The sequence below is a fragment of the Lindgomyces ingoldianus genome, assembly GCF_010093535.1.
Source record: "Lindgomyces ingoldianus strain ATCC 200398 unplaced genomic scaffold BDR25scaffold_7, whole genome shotgun sequence".
In the NCBI taxonomy this organism is placed as follows: domain Eukaryota; kingdom Fungi; phylum Ascomycota; class Dothideomycetes; order Pleosporales; family Lindgomycetaceae; genus Lindgomyces; species Lindgomyces ingoldianus.
The window spans coordinates 1,340,091-1,357,904 of record NW_022985168.1 but is presented as its reverse complement, the minus strand read 5'-3'; the positions used below and the strand labels follow the sequence as shown (position 1 = coordinate 1,357,904).

At 50.6% G+C, this 17,814-nt stretch overlaps 3 protein-coding genes across 3 annotated transcripts; 2 read left to right on the top strand and 1 right to left on the bottom strand.

Annotated features, from left to right (window-relative positions):
- Positions 1 to 690: 690 nt before the first annotated feature.
- On the bottom strand, positions 691 to 2,411 carry BDR25DRAFT_385817 (cytochrome P450; the record flags this gene model as incomplete). The annotated part of the gene is made up of 2 exons (XM_033697961.1): positions 691 to 2,006; positions 2,366 to 2,411. 2 exons carry the CDS (start codon positions 2,409 to 2,411, stop codon positions 691 to 693), a joined length of 1,362 nt encoding a protein of 453 aa, XP_033551160.1.
- Positions 2,412 to 3,865: 1,454 nt separating this feature from the next.
- Positions 3,866 to 8,778, top strand: BDR25DRAFT_215519 (uncharacterized protein; the record flags this gene model as incomplete). The annotated part of the gene is made up of 2 exons (XM_033684844.1): positions 3,866 to 4,236; positions 4,293 to 8,778. The coding sequence occupies 2 exons, from the start codon at positions 3,866 to 3,868 to the stop codon at positions 8,776 to 8,778; spliced, it is 4,857 nt and encodes a 1,618-aa protein (XP_033551159.1).
- Positions 8,779 to 10,652: 1,874 nt separating this feature from the next.
- On the top strand, positions 10,653 to 16,647 carry BDR25DRAFT_385808 (beta subunit of fatty acid synthase; the record flags this gene model as incomplete). Its single annotated transcript, XM_033697960.1, has 3 exons — positions 10,653 to 11,745; positions 11,782 to 15,552; positions 15,606 to 16,647. 3 exons carry the CDS (start codon positions 10,653 to 10,655, stop codon positions 16,607 to 16,609), a joined length of 5,868 nt encoding a protein of 1,955 aa, XP_033551158.1. The 3' UTR covers positions 16,610 to 16,647.
- Between the last annotated feature and the right edge of the window lie 1,167 nt (positions 16,648 to 17,814).

The window sequence follows — 17,814 nt, the reverse complement described above, 5'->3', positions numbered from 1 at the left end:
AGCACTGTGCTAATTACCACCTGCTGGTGTGAGGGGCAGGCAGGGGTGCTCCCAGGGCCGCGACCACCAGGGACGTTGTTTAGCCTCGAATCCTATCCAGCCTGACAGACAGTCGATGCACGTAAGAATTCTGAAAAAAATGCTAACGCGAACAAAAATGCCTCCCTATACGGAAATAGGAGTTGGCGTTGAGAGACGTGAAACTGAAGGCCTCCGAAACGCGAAATTTGATCGCAATGCTGTGATCACATTCTCCTAAAATAGCAGGCGATTGTGAATTGCGTATTTCGCAATACAGCACCTGCGCGGCGACTTCGAGAGAAGCGTGGAGCACATTCATGAGACAAGTTCTAATGAGCATATGAGGTTATTTACCTAAAATAAATGCTTCCACGTATCTATAGTCGACTATGAACTCTGTCTTGCATGCCTTGCATCAAAATAACGGCGATTCTGGCGATTGGTTCTCTTCTAGCAGCGGCTGCTATGCTAGGAATGTAACAAATTTTCGCACCCGAACGATCCACACCGTACTCTCGCAATCAGGGCCAAAATAAATATCAACAATTGAAATTTTTACTGGAACTAGATAGAAGATGCTCTATGTGAAATGCTAAAAAAAAGAATCCATGTTGGAGATATAGATGTACACAAGAATCGAGACCCGACAACCAAAAAAAAACTCTTCGCTTATGCACTAATGCGTGGGCGGAACCGCAGCATTGGGCCCTCCTTGGCCGATGTGATGTGATCCCTCAACTGGAACTCATCTGATCGGTGCCTGCCAAACTCCTTTCCAGGTCGGCCACCAGCAACGTCAGCTGCAGCCATTTTGAAGTCTAGCCTGTAGAGCACCACAGCGAACGTCGCCATCATCTCGACGAGCGCCACACCCTTGCCCATGCAGCTTCTTGGACCGACTGAGAAAGGATTGTATGCAGCGTATTGATCCATGACCTGTTGTGATGAATCTTTCTCGACAAGCCATCGGTCAGGGTTGTAGTTGAACGGATCCGGGTAGTAGTCCTCTTTGTGGTGAATACTATAGATTGGGACACCCACGTCACAGCCTCCAGGAATAAAGTCGCCATCGACAATCGCGCCACCAGCTGGCACTTCTCGAGAGAGGGCTTGTCCGACAGATGGTGACATGCGCATAGCCTCATCAATGCAAGCGCGAAGGTAGCGACAGCTGTTGAGCTTGGAACCACCCTGGATTTCCTCGAGGCTGTTGAATGTAGATCGAACTTCAGCTGAGGCGCGGGCGTAGGCATCTGGGTTACGGCTAAGGTAAAAGAAGATTGCGGCCATAGCAGTGGCAGAGGTGTCAGCACCAGCAACGACGAGTGTTGTACTCTCAGCAATGATTTCCTCTGGAGTGAATCCCTTCCCAGATTCCGGGTCCTTTGCGTGGGAAAGCATCTCAAAAAGATCTTTACGCTGAGTACGGTCGTTCTTTTTAGTATCACGGAGAAGCTTGCCTACGAAACGGAGGAAAACGTTGCGAGCGACAATGGCTTGAGGGAAGAGAAGCTTATCCATACGGAACATCTTTAGGATGGGAGCTTGAAGAATGGAAGCCACGCGAATGTTCGAGGCCTCGATGACCTGAACAACATATCGGTACTGTTCTTTTTCGAGCATGTTGTACTTTCCGGAGAAGATAAAGGATGCCATGAGGTCGAATGCGAGGTAGTTGCACCACTCCGACATGTTCCTTGGGTTCTTCCAGTTCTGGTCCTTGAAGGTTTCGGTAGACTCGCCATTGGCCTTGGCAGTGTTCTCCTCTTCTACGGTTTGGATGACGCGGTCACAGAAACGGTTGATGATCTCGTACATGTAGGGCTCGAAGGCTCGAAGGGTTGCGTCGGACAAGCCCTGTTGGATGACCCGCCTTCGGCGGCCGTGGTCTTTCCTATCACGAACAGTAAGGGTGTTCGTAGCCTGGTGAACCATAGCCGAGTAGTTCTTGCTTTTGAGGTAAGGTTTGCCCTGGCTGTAGATATCTATGCCATCGTTAGTAGAAGGCCCAACTCGTGAGAATGATGCAACTCGCTCTTGAGACCGGTAACAGTGTTCACGTTTAAGCGGTTCGGTGCATATCGAACTTTGTCACCATACTTCTGGTGACATCTCCACATGTCGAGGTGAATATCACCCTTCCAAGCATGGTAACCAGAGTAGAGATCTGTGAACTTGGCCAAGAACGGGCCAGGGTACTTGGCGTAAGGATGGAAGTAGATATTATATATGAAGTTGCAGATGAAGTATAGCGAGAGACCTAATATAAGGCATGAAGAGGCAAGGGCGACACTTCGCTGAGAAGCAATGCTCTTAGCTAAGGCAAATATGTTTCGGCTCGAACCAAGGGCTGGAACCGAAGGAGGAATGACCTCGAATGAGCTCGACATTGTGGGAATGAATACGATAGAACAGATAAGGAGAAAAGATGAACTCAGAAGAAAGAACTGTAAGGAAGGCGATGGTGATAATGGAGAATTTTCTCTAGCCGCACCAATATATACAATCCTCGCTTGAACTCAACCACGTTCGGGGCCCTGTTACTGCCTGAACAAGCCACGCTCTGGTGCCGTCTGATCACTCCACCTTCAGGCAGTAATCAAAAGGGGTACTACCAAGATCACATCATAGTCCAGCAACCGAACATAGAAGCATGGACTGCGGTTGACTTGGTGTCCAGATTTCACTTCCAGCAGCAATCTCCTGTGGTGGAGGTATCAGCGTCCGAACAAGCGGTAGCCCAGTGCTGAATGGTGTGAAGCTGCGGTGTTTCTAAAAAAAGGCCTGCCACAGGCCACTCCGAAAGTCAACTGGGCTCTAAAATAACTCTTATTGGTAAATTGGCCGACTCAGCTGCCCATAGGTCAAGGAGGGGTTAGATCAGGAGGCTAAGGCGAATACTCGGCTGTAGTACTGTGAAGTCTGAGGTTTCACGTCAGTGTCCTGTCAAATCCGTTGCGGCGGACTGGGCAGGCCAACATAATGGATGGCGGAATGCTTCGCATTGGAGCACAGGTCATAGTGTGTTTGAGCTCTACAGAAGGCCCCGGAGCCTCGACCAGGTACTTTGCAAACCCCTGGTAGTGCTTGTCACATTGCCACGTGGGGATGGTATGGGCTGGGCTGAGAAGAGCATGCACGTACCTGTAATGGTGGTAAATTCCCTTCCGTCGGAAGCTCCGTGCTCCCTAATTATGACCTTAAGGGAGGCTGATGCGTTTCACATCTCACTCAGCATACCCTGGAATAGCCACCAAAAAGGTAAGAGGACGCTTTGAGCGGAGCCTTGGTAAGGCGTCAGCAGCCAGCGGACTAGCCAGCGGACTGTTGGGGCGGAGTGGATTCGCTTCCCGACTCGGTTAGCGTGATCGAAAACCACCAAATTTGGTAGACTGGTACCTGGACTACCCAAGACAAGATGCTGGATAGATACATATCTTCCCCAGATGCCCGGCTCTCACAAACCAGAAACCTCCGCGATCAGCAGTCAATCGTTCGATACTTCCTCAGATTCAGTCTTTCCTTCTGTGCATACTTGCTCATCTCTTGCATCCCTGTTTTTCCTTCAGCTTTTCTCTCAGCATTCGAGCCTAGGCTCGCTTGATTGCAACTATGAACACCTACGAAAGCATAACAAGGCGTCAAGAGCTTTGCCACACTTTGCTCATCGAGCTTCTTGCGTTCGTCTTCCTTGCTCTTGCTTGAAGGGCGTCTGGCACTAACACGTCACAGACACCAGTTCTGTTCGCCAGTTAGATGGACGGAGACACAGGATCTGTTGCTCTCTGAATTTCAGACCCGCAAGACGGTTGAGATCGGCCCGGCGGAGACACTGACGAACATGATGAAGCGGACACGCGACCTCGTGTACCGCCCTTTCGACACGGCGAACTCGATTTCTCGTGATTTCCTATCGCTGAAGAAGAACAAGGACGACATCTATTTTGTTGGCCAGGTAAAGGAGAATAATCCAAGCGGGGCACAGAAGGCAGTAGCGACAAGCCCCAGCCCCGCACCCCCCACGGCCGAGACTCAACAGCCAATCGTTGCGACGTCCCCGCCAGCATCAAGTGCTACACCCGTCACTGTGTGTCCGGTGGAAGACACGCCTATTGCGGCAGTGGATATTATAAGAACTATCGTGTCCCTCGCGCTAAAGAAGCCCGCGAAGGATGTCGCATTTGACAGCTCCGTCAAGACCCTTTCAGGAGGTGAGTTTGCTCCGCGACGATGGGAGCCGCGACATCGAACACTGACTTGGGAACAGGAAGGTCAACCTTGCAGAATGAGATCACCGGAGACCTGGACACTGAGTTCGGGTCGACGCCGGACGGAGTTGAGGAGCTGCCGCTGAATGACCTGGCCTCAATTCTCCAGAAGACATTCACGGGTGCGTTGGGCAAGCGCACGAAGTCGCTTGTCGACAAGTTCTTCGCCTCCAAGATGCCTGGAGGGTTCAACCAGACGAAAGCCCGCGAAATTCTCGAGGGCGACTATGGATTCGCCGCTGGCCGTCAGGACGCCATTTTCCTCGTCGCTCTCCAGAGCCCACCGACAGCTCGTTTAGGCTCCGAAGGCGAGGCGAAAGAGTTCTGGTCAAACACCGTCCAGGGATACATCGCGGTGACCGGGGTTCAGATCCAAAAGACTGCAACTGGTGTTCCTGGTACATCTTCCGCGGCTGTTGCCATCGACCCCAAGGCTCTTGACTCGCTGAACAAGCGCTCCAACGACTTCCACCGTGAGGTTTATGAAGCCTATGCAAGGCATCTTGGTGAGAAGAATGGTGATGCCGAAGAAGTCGCACAGCTCCGAAGTGACATGCAGAACCTGCAGAACGAACTTGACCTGTGGAACTTGGAGCATGGAAACGAATATGCGAACGGCATCAAGCCGTACTTCGATAAACGGAAAGCTCGAGTATATGACTCATTCTGGAACTGGGCCTTGCAGGATCTTTTCAAGATTTACCATGGTGTGCGCCAAGGTTACCTCCGCCTTGAATCCGAGGAGGTTGGACGACGTCGACATGCGCTGCTTAATCGCACCAGCAAGCGGCTAATCAATGTGCTATCTCATATGCTAGATGATATGAAGAAGCAGCATGCGCGGTCGATTGCTGTCGAGCTCTGGTTTGAGGACCTGTTAGTGGACTGCAAAGCGGCCTTGTTACAAGCACCAACATATGTCGCATCGAGCAAGATCACTGCGCCGCACACAACCATTGATGCTAACGGATCCATCAACTTTGTTGAAGCAACCTGCGCTCGCCCTCGTACTCACAACCCAACCGCTGAGTCAAAGGCTTTCGAAGCTGCGATTGTTGCTAAGAACACTAAAGACCACGGTTCTATTCCTGGCCCATTTGGTCTCGGGCTCTTGCCTCCTACACCCGCCATGACGCCATCTTTGACCCCCATCATGACTCCTAGCAACTCTTCCGACTCCGACCTTGCCTCCCTTCCGGACGGTGTTGGTGTGCGGACTTCCTACTACCCCCAGATCCAGCAGAAATCCGGCGGAGCGTGGAAGGAATCTAAGCATTTGACCGCCGAATATGCAAACATCCTCAATCGTTCGATATCATCCGGCCTAGCATTTCAAGGCAAGAATGTGCTCGTTACGGGTGCTGGAAAGGGATCCATTGGGGCCAAGATTGTGCAGGGGCTACTCTCAGGAGGTGCCAAGGTCATGGTCACAACGAGCTCGTACTCCCGAGCCACCAAGTTCTACCAGCACATATTTTCCAAGTTCGGTTCCAAGGGATCTAGTTTGATGGTTGTGCCATATAACCAGGGTAGCCAACAAGATACTGAGGCTCTTATCCAGTACATCTACAGCCTTGGTGAGTGTGAGTGGGATCTAGATCACGTCATACCGTTTGCAGCCATTTCTGAGACTGCTAATGGTGTTGAGCTTGGACCAAAGTCTGAACTTGCTCATCGCGTGATGCTCACGAACACTCTTCGTCTTCTTGGAGCCATCAAGAAGGCCAAAGAGAGCCATCGCATCACGACCCGACCAGCGCAGGTCCTTCTGCCTTTGTCTCCTAACCACGGTATTTTTGGAGGAGATGGCCTCTACTCCGAATCGAAACTGGGTCTAGAGGGTCTCTTAAACAAATGGTACACTGAGGACTGGTCTGAGTATCTGTCTATCTGTGGTGCAATCATTGGTTGGACTCGAGGTACCAGTTTGATGAATGACAACGATATGGTCGCTGAGGGCGTGGAGGCTTTAGGTGTTAAGACCTTTTCGCAAGATGAAATGGCTCTGAACATCATGAGTCTGATGGCCTCACCGTTGCTCGAAGTTACACAGACTGAACCACTCATGGCTGATCTAAGTGGCGGAATGAGCACTTTCCCGAACCTAAAGGATGAGGTTGCAACAATACGGAAGGAAATTGCTGATATTAGCTCTAGCCGCCGGGCATTGGTTAAGGAGCAGAGAGCTGAATTTGATAAGCCCGGCAATGGACCGCTCTCCCCCACCAAGCAGTTCGCCAACCCCTTCAAGAAGAGGGCCAACATCAAGTTTGACTTCCCTAATCTTCCGAACTATACTTCTGAAGTTCAGGAGCTCTCCGCACTTGAAGGGATGATTGACCTTGAGAAGGTCGTTGTTGTTGTCGGATTCGGCGAAGTCGGTCCTCACGGAAGCTCCCGCACTCGATGGCAAATGGAATCCCAGGGTCAATTTTCGTTAGAAGGCTTCATCGAGATGGCCTGGATGATGGGACTCATTGAGTATCAGAGCACCGAAGGCCTTCCATACAGCGGCTGGATCGAGAAGGACACAAAGAAGCCAATCACCGATTGCGAGATCAAACAAAAGTATGAGGATCACATTCTCAAGCACAGCGGCATCCGCATTCTCGATGCTCGGACCCTCGATGGACCCGACCCAGCTGCCCGGCAGGTGCTTCACGAGATCGACCTCCAACACGACTTCGCTCCTTTCGAAGTTTCGAAGGAAAGTGCAGCTGACCTGCTCCGTGAAAATGGTAGCAAGGTTACCATCAAGCCCATCTCTGGATCGGAAAGCTGCATGGTCACTCTCCACAAGGGAGCTCGGTTGATGGTACCGAAGTCGTTAGTTTTTGATCGCACCGTCGGCGGCCAAGTCCCTACCGGCTGGTGTGCCAAAACATATGGTATTACGGACGACATTATAAACCAGGTTGATCCTGCGACACTGTATGCATTGGTTTGCACAGCCGAAGCAATGCTATCTGCCGGCGTGACAGATCCCTATGAGTTCTACAAGTACATTCATGTTTCTCAACTTGGTGTATGTGTGGGCTCTGGTTTCGGAGGAGCTGCATCGCTGCAAGGAATCTATAAGGAGAGATTCATGGACAAAGCGGTTCAGAACGACGTTCTGGCAGAGTCTTTCATCAACACTGGCAGTGCGTGGATTAACATGTTACTGCTATCGTCCTGTGGACCAAACATCACCCCCGTTGGTGCCTGCGCAACTGCTCTCGAGTCACTTGACGTCGGCTACGAAGTTATCTCTAGCGGAAAGGCTAAGGCTGTGGTTGTTGGCGGATACGACTACCTTGCTAAAGACGTTGCTTATGAGTTCGCTAACATGAAAGCAACCAACAACACCGATGAGGACTTTGCACGTGGCAGGACTCCCCAGGAAATGTCTCGTCCTGCGACCACTACTCGAAGTGGGTTCGTGGAGTCGGAGGGTTGTGGCATCCAACTGCTCACAAACGCGAAACTTGCGCTTGAGATGGGTCTTCCCATCCATGGTGTCATCGCAATGACGCGCACAGCTAGCGACAAAGCAGGGAGGTCTCTTCCTGCCCCTGGGCGTGGCATCATCAATATCAGCGGCGCGTCCAAGAGTAGCTTTGAATCTCCGCTCCTGAACATTACCTACCGCAAGCGTCAAATCGACCTCCGTATGAACCAGATCAAGGAAAACCAGCAATCTGAGCTCGATTACCTCCAACAAGAAATCTCGTCTTACAAATCCGGCCAGGTCAATTTTGACATCGATGCCTACCGTCAACACCGTGTCGAGGCGATTGCCTCTGAAGCTCAAAAACAACGGCAAGAGGTGCTTAACAGCTACGGAAACGAATTCTGGAAGAGAGATTCTAAGATCTCACCTATGCGTGGTGCCCTTGCTACCTGGGGTCTTACTGTTGATGACATCCAGGTTGCATCATTCCATGGCACTTCAACGGTCAAGAATGAGCTCAATGAGTGTAGCGTTATTCAAGAGCAGATGTCCCAGCTTGGCAGGACCAAGGGCAATCCGGTCATGGCCGTCTTCCAGAAGCATCTTACAGGCCACCCTAAGGGCGCTGCAGCTGCTTGGATGCTCAACGGCGCCCTCCAGATCATGAACTCTAGCATGATTCCCGGTAACCGTAACGCCGACAATATCGACAATGCTCTCGAGAAGTTCGACCATATCGCTTTCCCTAACGAGACGATCCAGACCAGTGAGGAAGTCAAAGCTTTCATCGTGAGTTCCTTCGGATTCGGCCAGAAGGGCGCCCAGGCTATCGGCGTTCACCCCAAGTACCTTTTTGCTGCTGCAGGCAAGGATGCATACGACGCCTACCTCCAGAAGGTGCGGAGGAGGCAGGACAAGGCTTACCATCACTTCCATAAATCGATGATGACCAACACGATGTTCAGGGCTAAGGATGATCCACCCTATAGCAAAGAGATGGAGACTGAGTTCTTGACGAATCCGGATGCGAGGTTGCCTATGAGCATGGAGATGTAAATAATACTTCGACTTGGGTCTGCATATATTTGATTTGGTGCATTATGTGTGGTATTTGGATGAAACTTTGGCCACATCTAGAATTCTGGGTTGGGATAGATGGTCACTCGTTAGGGTTTTTTTTTATTTAAATCTTCCACTGTAAATAGCCCAGGGTTGATGTTCAGCTTTATTTTATAATGTATGTTTCTAGCATCAATACCCTAATCCTACAGCGTACTATAGTTCTACGCTACCTAGTTCGCTCCCTTAATCATACACACCCCCAGATACCCTCCTTTGGGCAATTAACTCGGTTTCTCATCGTCCCTGTGCTCTCAGAATCTCCACAATTCCCCTCAAACTGCGAAGACCGCCTTATGGCCATAAATCAGTACCCCTTCCACCAAAGTTGGTAACAACTATATCACGAAATGTCGGCAGCTTGGAAGGTAAACTTCACCCGAGATAGTACTCAGTGACAATGTAATACAATGACTTCCATTTTTAGATCGTGTCAACGCCTCCGCCTTAGAAAATCTGTATTTTTTTTGGTAAGCCTACCTATCCATGATCTCATGGGAGGATGCGGTGAGTGTTTCTAGACTACGATTCCGCGTGACTCTTGTTTTGGTAGGTAACGAGAATCCTCTTATTTCTTTTAATTCTAGCCTTAAGTAACACTCTTCAGTATACTGTCTTCTCTCTCAACCCCGTCCCCGAGCAATGTCCCATGCTCTCATTAACACCAAGCCCGGGTCTCAAATTTTCAACGCCAACCCCACTTTCCCGCCAAGGATGATTGATTCCAACTCTCCCCCAGCTGCTCAGCGACGGCTAGACAGCGACGCGCGATCCACTTCGCTGGTGCCAGCTGGCCAGCCAGCCAGCCAGCCAACGGAGTCCGACCATTCATCTTGGGCGTGCCCGCGGGTTGCGCGTCTGAGCGGGGATGGATCAAGGAGCGGAGCGGGGGGCGTTCCAGGCACCTAGGCTGGGATTTTATCAGTGGCACATCTCAGCCATCGTCATTTTTAGGTTTCGTGTGAAACGATGAACAAGCTTTGCAGGGGGGGGGGGCTGAGAACAGGGGGGGCAAAGACGCGGCGCGGCAAAAGTCGAACTCCATGATGTAGCGGTCTGTGCCCCGCTGTGCAAGCCCCTGCCTGCCTTATTTCTACCATAAGCGCGGTGCGTTTCGTATTGTATCGAAAATATGGTATTGTATTGAGCGAAGAAAGCTACTCCGGCACGCCTCATTCGGCCTTGCGTCCATGCCCTTGGTTGTCAGCCACCTTAAGCGGCAAGCACAGACATCTGAGTCCATCCGGGGAACAACACTCAGCCCCAAACCTTCCACCAACATCCAATCATCCCGATATAGCACGTAAGCTGCACTAACTCGGCCAACATCACGAACTGCTTAGAAGGTCGCTGGGGTCATGCTCGTGCCTTCGAGCGAGAAATAATATGGGCAAATACATCATCTCTCCCTTGCCTTTACACCGAGACTCTTTCATTTGCAATTGCCGCTTCTTTGTATATACCCAGGATTCACTCGTTGCCACTTAATACCCAATCTATTCTATCGTCTATCTCAGCCTCGAACACCTGCCTACTTTCGTTCACAATTCTAGACAATGGAGGCTCTCGGCTTCGCGTCACCACGCCTGCCCGCCGACAACAAGGAGGCCGAGTATGTCGTCGAGTGCACTTATGCTAGTGTAAACTTCCAGCTACCCGTGCCTGAACACCTGAGGCTATTTGCCTGCCGCAGGCGAAATGACTTTCTCACGTGTTACACAGACAAGAAGTTTCAGGAGCCGTCATCTCACTTGCAACTCCTGGTGCAGTTCCTGAGGTTTCTTGCCAGCCGCGAAGATGCGTCGACCACTATGTCCTCTGAGCTGTTTTCGAAAGTAGTGGAGAAGCTAGCAAGCGAGCATCTGCAGGGTAAGGACATCCACACCCGCGCTGCAGAGCTGCCAGGAGAGACGTCGGAGCTAGCAAATAAACAAGATGTCATAAGATCATACTACGAGGCTATGCATCTCATGCAACGGCCTGTGGGAAACCGCATACCGCATCTTTTCGCAGCATCACATCCATCCGAGCGAACACCCATATACACAGTCTTCGGTGGTCAGGGAAACACACAGCACTACTTCGAAGAACTACGAGATTTATATGCGACATACGGCTGCCTCCTAGACGATATCCTAGATTACGCGTCAATGATCTTCGAACAGCTTCTTGACGACGAGACGACAATTAACCAATACCCGAAGGGCCTGGACTTCTTCAATTGGTTAAAGAAACCGGAAACGACTCCAGATCCAGAGTACTTGCTCTCGGCGCCTGTCAGCTTTCCATTAATTGCTCTAGGCCAGCTGGCCAGCTTTTACGTTGCTTGCAAGATCTGGCAACTCACACCAGGAGAGGTGGTCGAGAACTTGCACGGATCGACTGGTCACAGCCAGGGCATCATTGTTGCGGCAGGTATTGCAACCTGCAGGACGTGGGACGACTTTGAAGGTGCATTCAGATCATGTCTGATTGCGCTTTTCTACACCGGCTGTCGCAGCCAGCAAAAATTTCCAATGAAGACTGCTTGGCAGAAGATGGTGGACTTGGACAACTCCGAAGAGGACCCAACGCCGATGATGAATGTAATGCATCTCTACCGAGCAGACCTCGAGAAGCAGATCAAGGCATTCAACCAACATCTCCCTGAGAACCGACGAGTAGCCATTGCTCTTGTCAATGGACCGTCGAACATCGTTGTTGGTGGTCCGCCAGAGTCGTTGAAGAGCCTAGCTTCTTGGCTTGAGGAGCTGAAAAATGTCCAGCAAAAGGCAAAGCCCAGCTCGAAAGCTCTCACCACGCGGTTTCTACCCATCACCGCCCCTTTCCATACCTTCTATCTCGCGGAATCCAGGTCCATCATTGTAGATGACATGATGCGCCACACTATTATGATCAAGCCTAGTGATCTTCTAATCCCCGTATATGACAGCAAGACAGGTCGGGACTTGAGGGAAGTTGAGGAGGAGGCCCTCTTCCCCATTCTCACCGACGCCATCACCACCCAAATGGTCGACTGGCCAGCTGCGACCATTTTCCCAACCCGCAGCTGCATTATTGACTTTGGTCCTGGTGAGACTTCTGGGGTTGGTACACTCCTCCACCGATCAAAGGAAGGAACTGGAACTCGTGTCATTCTTGCTGGGCCCCTTCAAGGATCTCTTCCACATGTTGGCTACAAGCCAGACCTATTTGATGCGCCTTCTGAAGTCTCAACTCAGAAGTCGGCTGATTGGCTGCGAGACTTCGAACCGAGCCTGCTCTCTGATGCATCAGGAAGGACAATGGTCAGTACGAAGATGAGCCAGCTGTTAGGTGTGCCACCACTTATGGTTGCGGGCATGACTCCTACCACTGTTCACCCTGATTTTGTCGCAGCTGTCATCAATGCTGGTTATCATGTTGAGCTGGCAGCCGGAGGTTATCACAATGAAGACGCGCTCGTTAAGGCTATTTGCATGATCGAGCAACTCATTCCCGCCGGAAAAGGAATCACTCTAAACTTGATCTATTCCGCTCCCCGAGCTATTCAATGGCAAATCCCGTTAGTCAAGAGTCTCATCGCCCAAGGAACCTTAATCGATGGAATTACACTCGGCGCCGGTGTCCCGTCTCTCGACGTTGCTACAGGCTATATCGAGGATCTCGGTCTGAAGCATATTTCATTTAAACCAGGAAATGTGGACGCTATCAAGGCTGTCATTACGATTGCTAAAGCCCACCCTAACTTCCCGATTATGATGCAGTGGACCGGAGGAAGAGGAGGAGGCCATCACTCCACGGAAGATTTCCACCAACCCATCCTCCAGACTTACGCTGCTATCAGGAGGTGTTCAAACATCATCTTGGTTGCGGGAAGTGGATTCGGTGGAGCAGACGACACCTTCCCTTATCTTACCGGAACCTGGGCGGCAAAGTTCAACCAACCTCCCATGCCTTTTGATGGTGTTCTTTTCGGCAGTCGCATGATGGTCGCGAAGGAGGCTCATACTTCTCTTGCAGCCAAGCAGGCTATTGCAGCTTGCGAGGGTGTTGAGGATGCCATGTGGCAGTCGTGCAAAGGCATCATCACCGTCAAGTCTGAGATGGGCCAGCCAATCCACAAGATCGCTACTCGTGGTGTGCAATTTTGGGCTGAGATGGACAAGAAGATCTTCTCTCTCGATAAGAAGAAGCAGCTCTCCGTGATACAGGGACAGCGCGACTACATCATAGAACGCCTCAACAAGGATTTCCAGAAGGTCTGGTTCGGTTACGACTATTCGACCAGTAGGGCAGTCGATCTTAAAGACATGACCTACGCCGATATTGCCAGACGTATGGTCAACCTACTATACCTCAGCAAGCGCTCCCAGTGGATCGATCCTTCTTATATCCGGCTCTTTGGCGATTTCGTCCGGCGCATTGAAGAGCGATTGCCGCTTTCCAACTGGGAATTGACACAACCCATCTTCACGAGCTATGCCGACTTTGACGAACCATTCGAGGCTTTGAGAAACCTTTCTCAGGCTTACCAGGAGAGCAAAACTCAACTCATTAATCAGGAAGATCAAGACTTCTTCCTGTCTATTTGCCGCAGACCTGGTCAGAAGCCAGTCCCGTTCATCCCCGTTCTGGACAATAACTTTGAGACCTGGTTCAAGAAAGATTCTCTCTGGCAGTCTGAGTTCGTCGACGCTGTTGTCGATGAGGATGTGCAGCGGACCTGCATTCTCCAAGGCCCTGTGGCAGTTACATATGCGACGCCTGAGAACATCAACGAGCCAGTCAAGGTTATCCTAGATAATATAAAAGACGGCCACCTTGAGCAGATACTACAGCAGAATTATGGGGGCATGCGACAGAAGATTCCTTTTGTAGAGTTCTTTGGTCATCACACTTCACGAAAGTCGGCCAGGCAACAACACGGCCTTCAGATTGTCACTGAGCCCAATGCTACAACCTTTAAGATCCCTTCAGATGCTCAAGAGCTACCCTCTCCAGATTCTTGGTTTGATTTACTTGCTGGTAAGAAACTCTCCTGGAGATACGCAGTATTCAAAAGTAAGACTGTTATGAGCGGTCACTCGATGATTCCGAACCCTATCCGGCAAGCCTTTGCTCCTACCCCAGGCCTCTCCGTTATGATCACGGACAAATTGCGACACAACTACGTCTCCATCACAATGAGCAGCAATGGTAACACCCAAACTGACTTGTCCATTGCTACTGAGCCTGGTAACAAGATCATCCTGCGCATGTACTGCTACGAGAATGCCTTGAATGAGCCCATCCCCCTTGAGTTCCGATTTTCGTACCACCCGGAGACTCCCCACTCTTTGTTGCACGAGGATACTGAAGGCCGTACGGATCGTATCTGCGACTTCTACAAGAAGCTCTGGGTTGGAAAGGCCTACAAGACGCCTGCTCTACCAGCTGGGCGACAAACTTATAAAGCCAATGGTGGAGAGCTTGTTATTACTCAGGGCCTTGTTGAGAAGTTCATGCAAACCATTGGTGGTGGTATGAGGGGAACGGACCCCAACGGCTTGATCCCCATGGACTTCGCTATTGTGGTTGGCTGGAAGGCTATCATGAAAGCTCTTCTGCTTGTACATGGAGATCTTTTGAAGCTCGTCCACTTGTCTAACAAGTTCCACATGCACCCTGGAGCTAATCCTTTGAAAGTTGGCGACAAGACGGAGAGCTTTGCTCGAACTACCTCCATTACGATCGGTGATACTGGCAAGACTGTGGAGATCTGCGCAACAATCAGCAGAGACCGCATTCCGGTTATGGATGTTGTCTCGGAATTCTTCTATCGAGGAACTTACACCGACTTCTCCGAGTCATTCACCACTCGTAAGGAAGAGACACGAAAAGTGCAGTTCACCTCAGCAAGTCAGGCTAACCTTTTGTTATCAAAGGAGTGGATCACATTCCGTGACCCGATAGAGGCTGACGAGCTGTCTGAGAAGACTCTAACTTTTGAGCTGGAGACTTTCTCCGCACTCAAGGCAAAGGGCCTGCACAGCCGCATCAGGACCATCGGGAAGGTCTTCGCAAGCTCCAAGGAATCCAAGGCTCCAGCTGAAATTGGCACAATCCACTACGACTCACTTGCCAACTCTATGCCGACTGCGGCCGGAAATCCAGTCATGGGCTACCTCGAACGGCATGGGACAATTGTACAAAAGCGAATCATGCTCGAACGCCCGGTCTCTCTTGACAACTCTGAAGAGGGATTCGTCTTCGCTGCTCCCAAGGACAATGGGGATTATTCAAGAATCTCACTAGACTTCAACCCGATCCACGTTTCGTCAGCCTTTGCGCAGTATGCTGGTCTTCCAGGTCCAATCACACACGGCATGCATTCTAGCGCCATTATTCGCAGCATCTGTGAAATGCGTTGCGCGGAGAACAACTTAACCGCTATGCGAAACTTCAGTGCTTCGTTCAGTGGTATGATCAAGGCGGGCGATAACATTGAAGTTCACCTCGAGCACATAGCTATGCTAGAGGGCAACAAGATCATCAAGGTAGAGGCACGCAATGTAGCTAGTCAGGAGAAGGTGCTTGTTGGAGAATGTGAAGTCGAGCCAACCGAGACTGCATATATCTTCACTGGACAGGGCAGCCAAGAGGCCAATATGGGTATGGACTTGTATGAGACGAGCACTGCTGCACGGCAAGTCTGGGACCGTGCTGACAAGCACTTTGATGAGACTTACGGTAAGCTTCCTTAACGCCTTATAATTGAGAACTTCGCTTATGCATGCAATCAGGTTTCCGTATCTCCGATATCGTCAAGAAAAATCCCAAGCAACTCACTATCCATTTCGGCGGAAAGCGAGGAGCCGCTATTCGCAAGAATTACCTTTCCATGACCTATGACTCCTATGATAAATCTGGCAACAAAACAACAAAACGCTTCTTCGACATCAACGAGCACAGCCCTTCATACACCTACCGTCACCCAAAGGGGTTGCTCTTCTCGACCGAGTTCGCGCAACCCGCGCTCACGGTCATGGAGAAGGCTTCCTTTGCAGATATGGACGAGAAGGGCTTAATCAGTGACAATAGCAAATATGCAGGCCATTCACTCGGAGAGTATGCCGCCCTTTGTGCCATTGCGAATATGATGCCGATGGAGCAGATCCTCAGCATTGTATTTTACAGGGGCTTGTCCATGCAAGTCGCTGTGGAGCGCGATGAGGAAGGCCGCTCTGAGTTTGGTATGATGGCAGTGGATCCGAGTCGGGTCACCAAAGGCTTTGATGTTAGAAAACTAGAAGCAATTGTGACGGCTCTCAGCACCGAGACCGCCGCTCTTCTCGAAATCGTTAACTACAACGTCGAAAACAGGCAATACGTCTGCGCAGGCACACTTCGCAATCTCCAAAATCTAACCGATGTCTGCAACGAACTCGCCACCTCCGCTTCCCCTGCCCCCATTGATGAAATCATCAAGAGACACGTCTCCGCCAATTCCAACAGAGACATTCTCTCCGTCGAGCGTGGGAAAGCCACCATACCACTCGCCGGCATTGACGTCCCCTTCCACTCTTCCTTCCTACGCCCCAACCTCGCAGCCTTCCGTGAGGTCCTCGAGCAAAATATCCGCAAGGACTGGATGGATCCAGAAAAGCTAATTGGTCGATATATTCCCAATGTCACTGCACGGCCATTCGATATTTCGAAGGAGGCGTTTGAGTATGCCTATGAGGTTACGGGGAGTGAGAGGCTGAAGGGGGTATTGGATACTTGGACTGAGGTGCAGGCTGCTTAACTACCCCTTTCTACATAGATGATGTGTGTTAGTTTGGGCCCCAGGCGTTTAGGTGGGAAAATATTGATATCACTGATGCGTGTACCCTTCTTTTTGCATATGATCTTGGCAATGGTTATGGAATTGGGTCTGCATTGTATTTCCCTTAATGTTTGATATATGTTCTACCTGGTTGGTGCATAGTCAGCGGTTTTCAAGATTCTAAGAGCTGTGTAATTATACAAAATTAGATTCCACTTCCTAGTATCATAGCGTTTCGATAACGGCAAAGTTGTGCCATAATGTCTTGATGCACCCAGAGGAAGGCTGGTGATAAGTTTGGGTAGGAGATTCTGTCTTCTTGACTTTAATTAATCGAGACCACAGTTCAAGGGCAATTTCTTCTAATCTGGAGAGACACATAGTCTCACTGCCTCAGTTACGAATTCTCTGGTTGAGATGTAACCAAAGATCGCTGGTGATAATATACCACCCAGATGCATCGAACATTCACGAAGGTTGCCTAACACATTGTACCCATCAAGCTCAATGAATTAGTGTTCCCTCTACTCACCCATTCTTCAAATCAGCAATATTCTTGGCTGAGAGGATAGAAGAACGCCGGGTTGCTCTATCGAATACTCTTCACGACTTCTCCGTCACATCTCATTCCCTGCCTAGGTGTGTTTGTTGAAAGGGTTGACTAAATTCCAGGACATCAATTTCTTAAGCACGTGCGCCTTCAGCCACACCCAATTTTACAAGGCCGGCGCCAACCTCCAACCCGTAAGCTAGCTCAGCCTCCACTACCTCCACAACACAATTTCCGTCAGCCCGTTTCATCAGCCATGATCTATCATCATCCCTTCGCGGACACTTTTTTCGTCTACTCCCGGGTCTCGACAGATCTGACATCTGACATACACACACTAACGGCGATTAAGTGTGGGCTGGGCAGACCCTTGCCGCAAGCCACGCAGCGGAACAGGGGCGGGAATCCTCTGCGCAAAGCTTAGCCCGCCGCTGCTGTCCCCATCGTAAGCCGAGTACTAACGTGCAACCGCAGCCATGGATATTTCCGTTCCGATGATGACTCGCAGGCATGCAATTGGCCGGGCCCTTAGGCTCAGTCTGAAAGCTGAGAGGGCTGATGGCCCTTTGGAATGGCGGTCTAAGATTAGAAGGTGTTTCCGTATGTCCCCATTTGGATGATAAGGAGTTGTAGA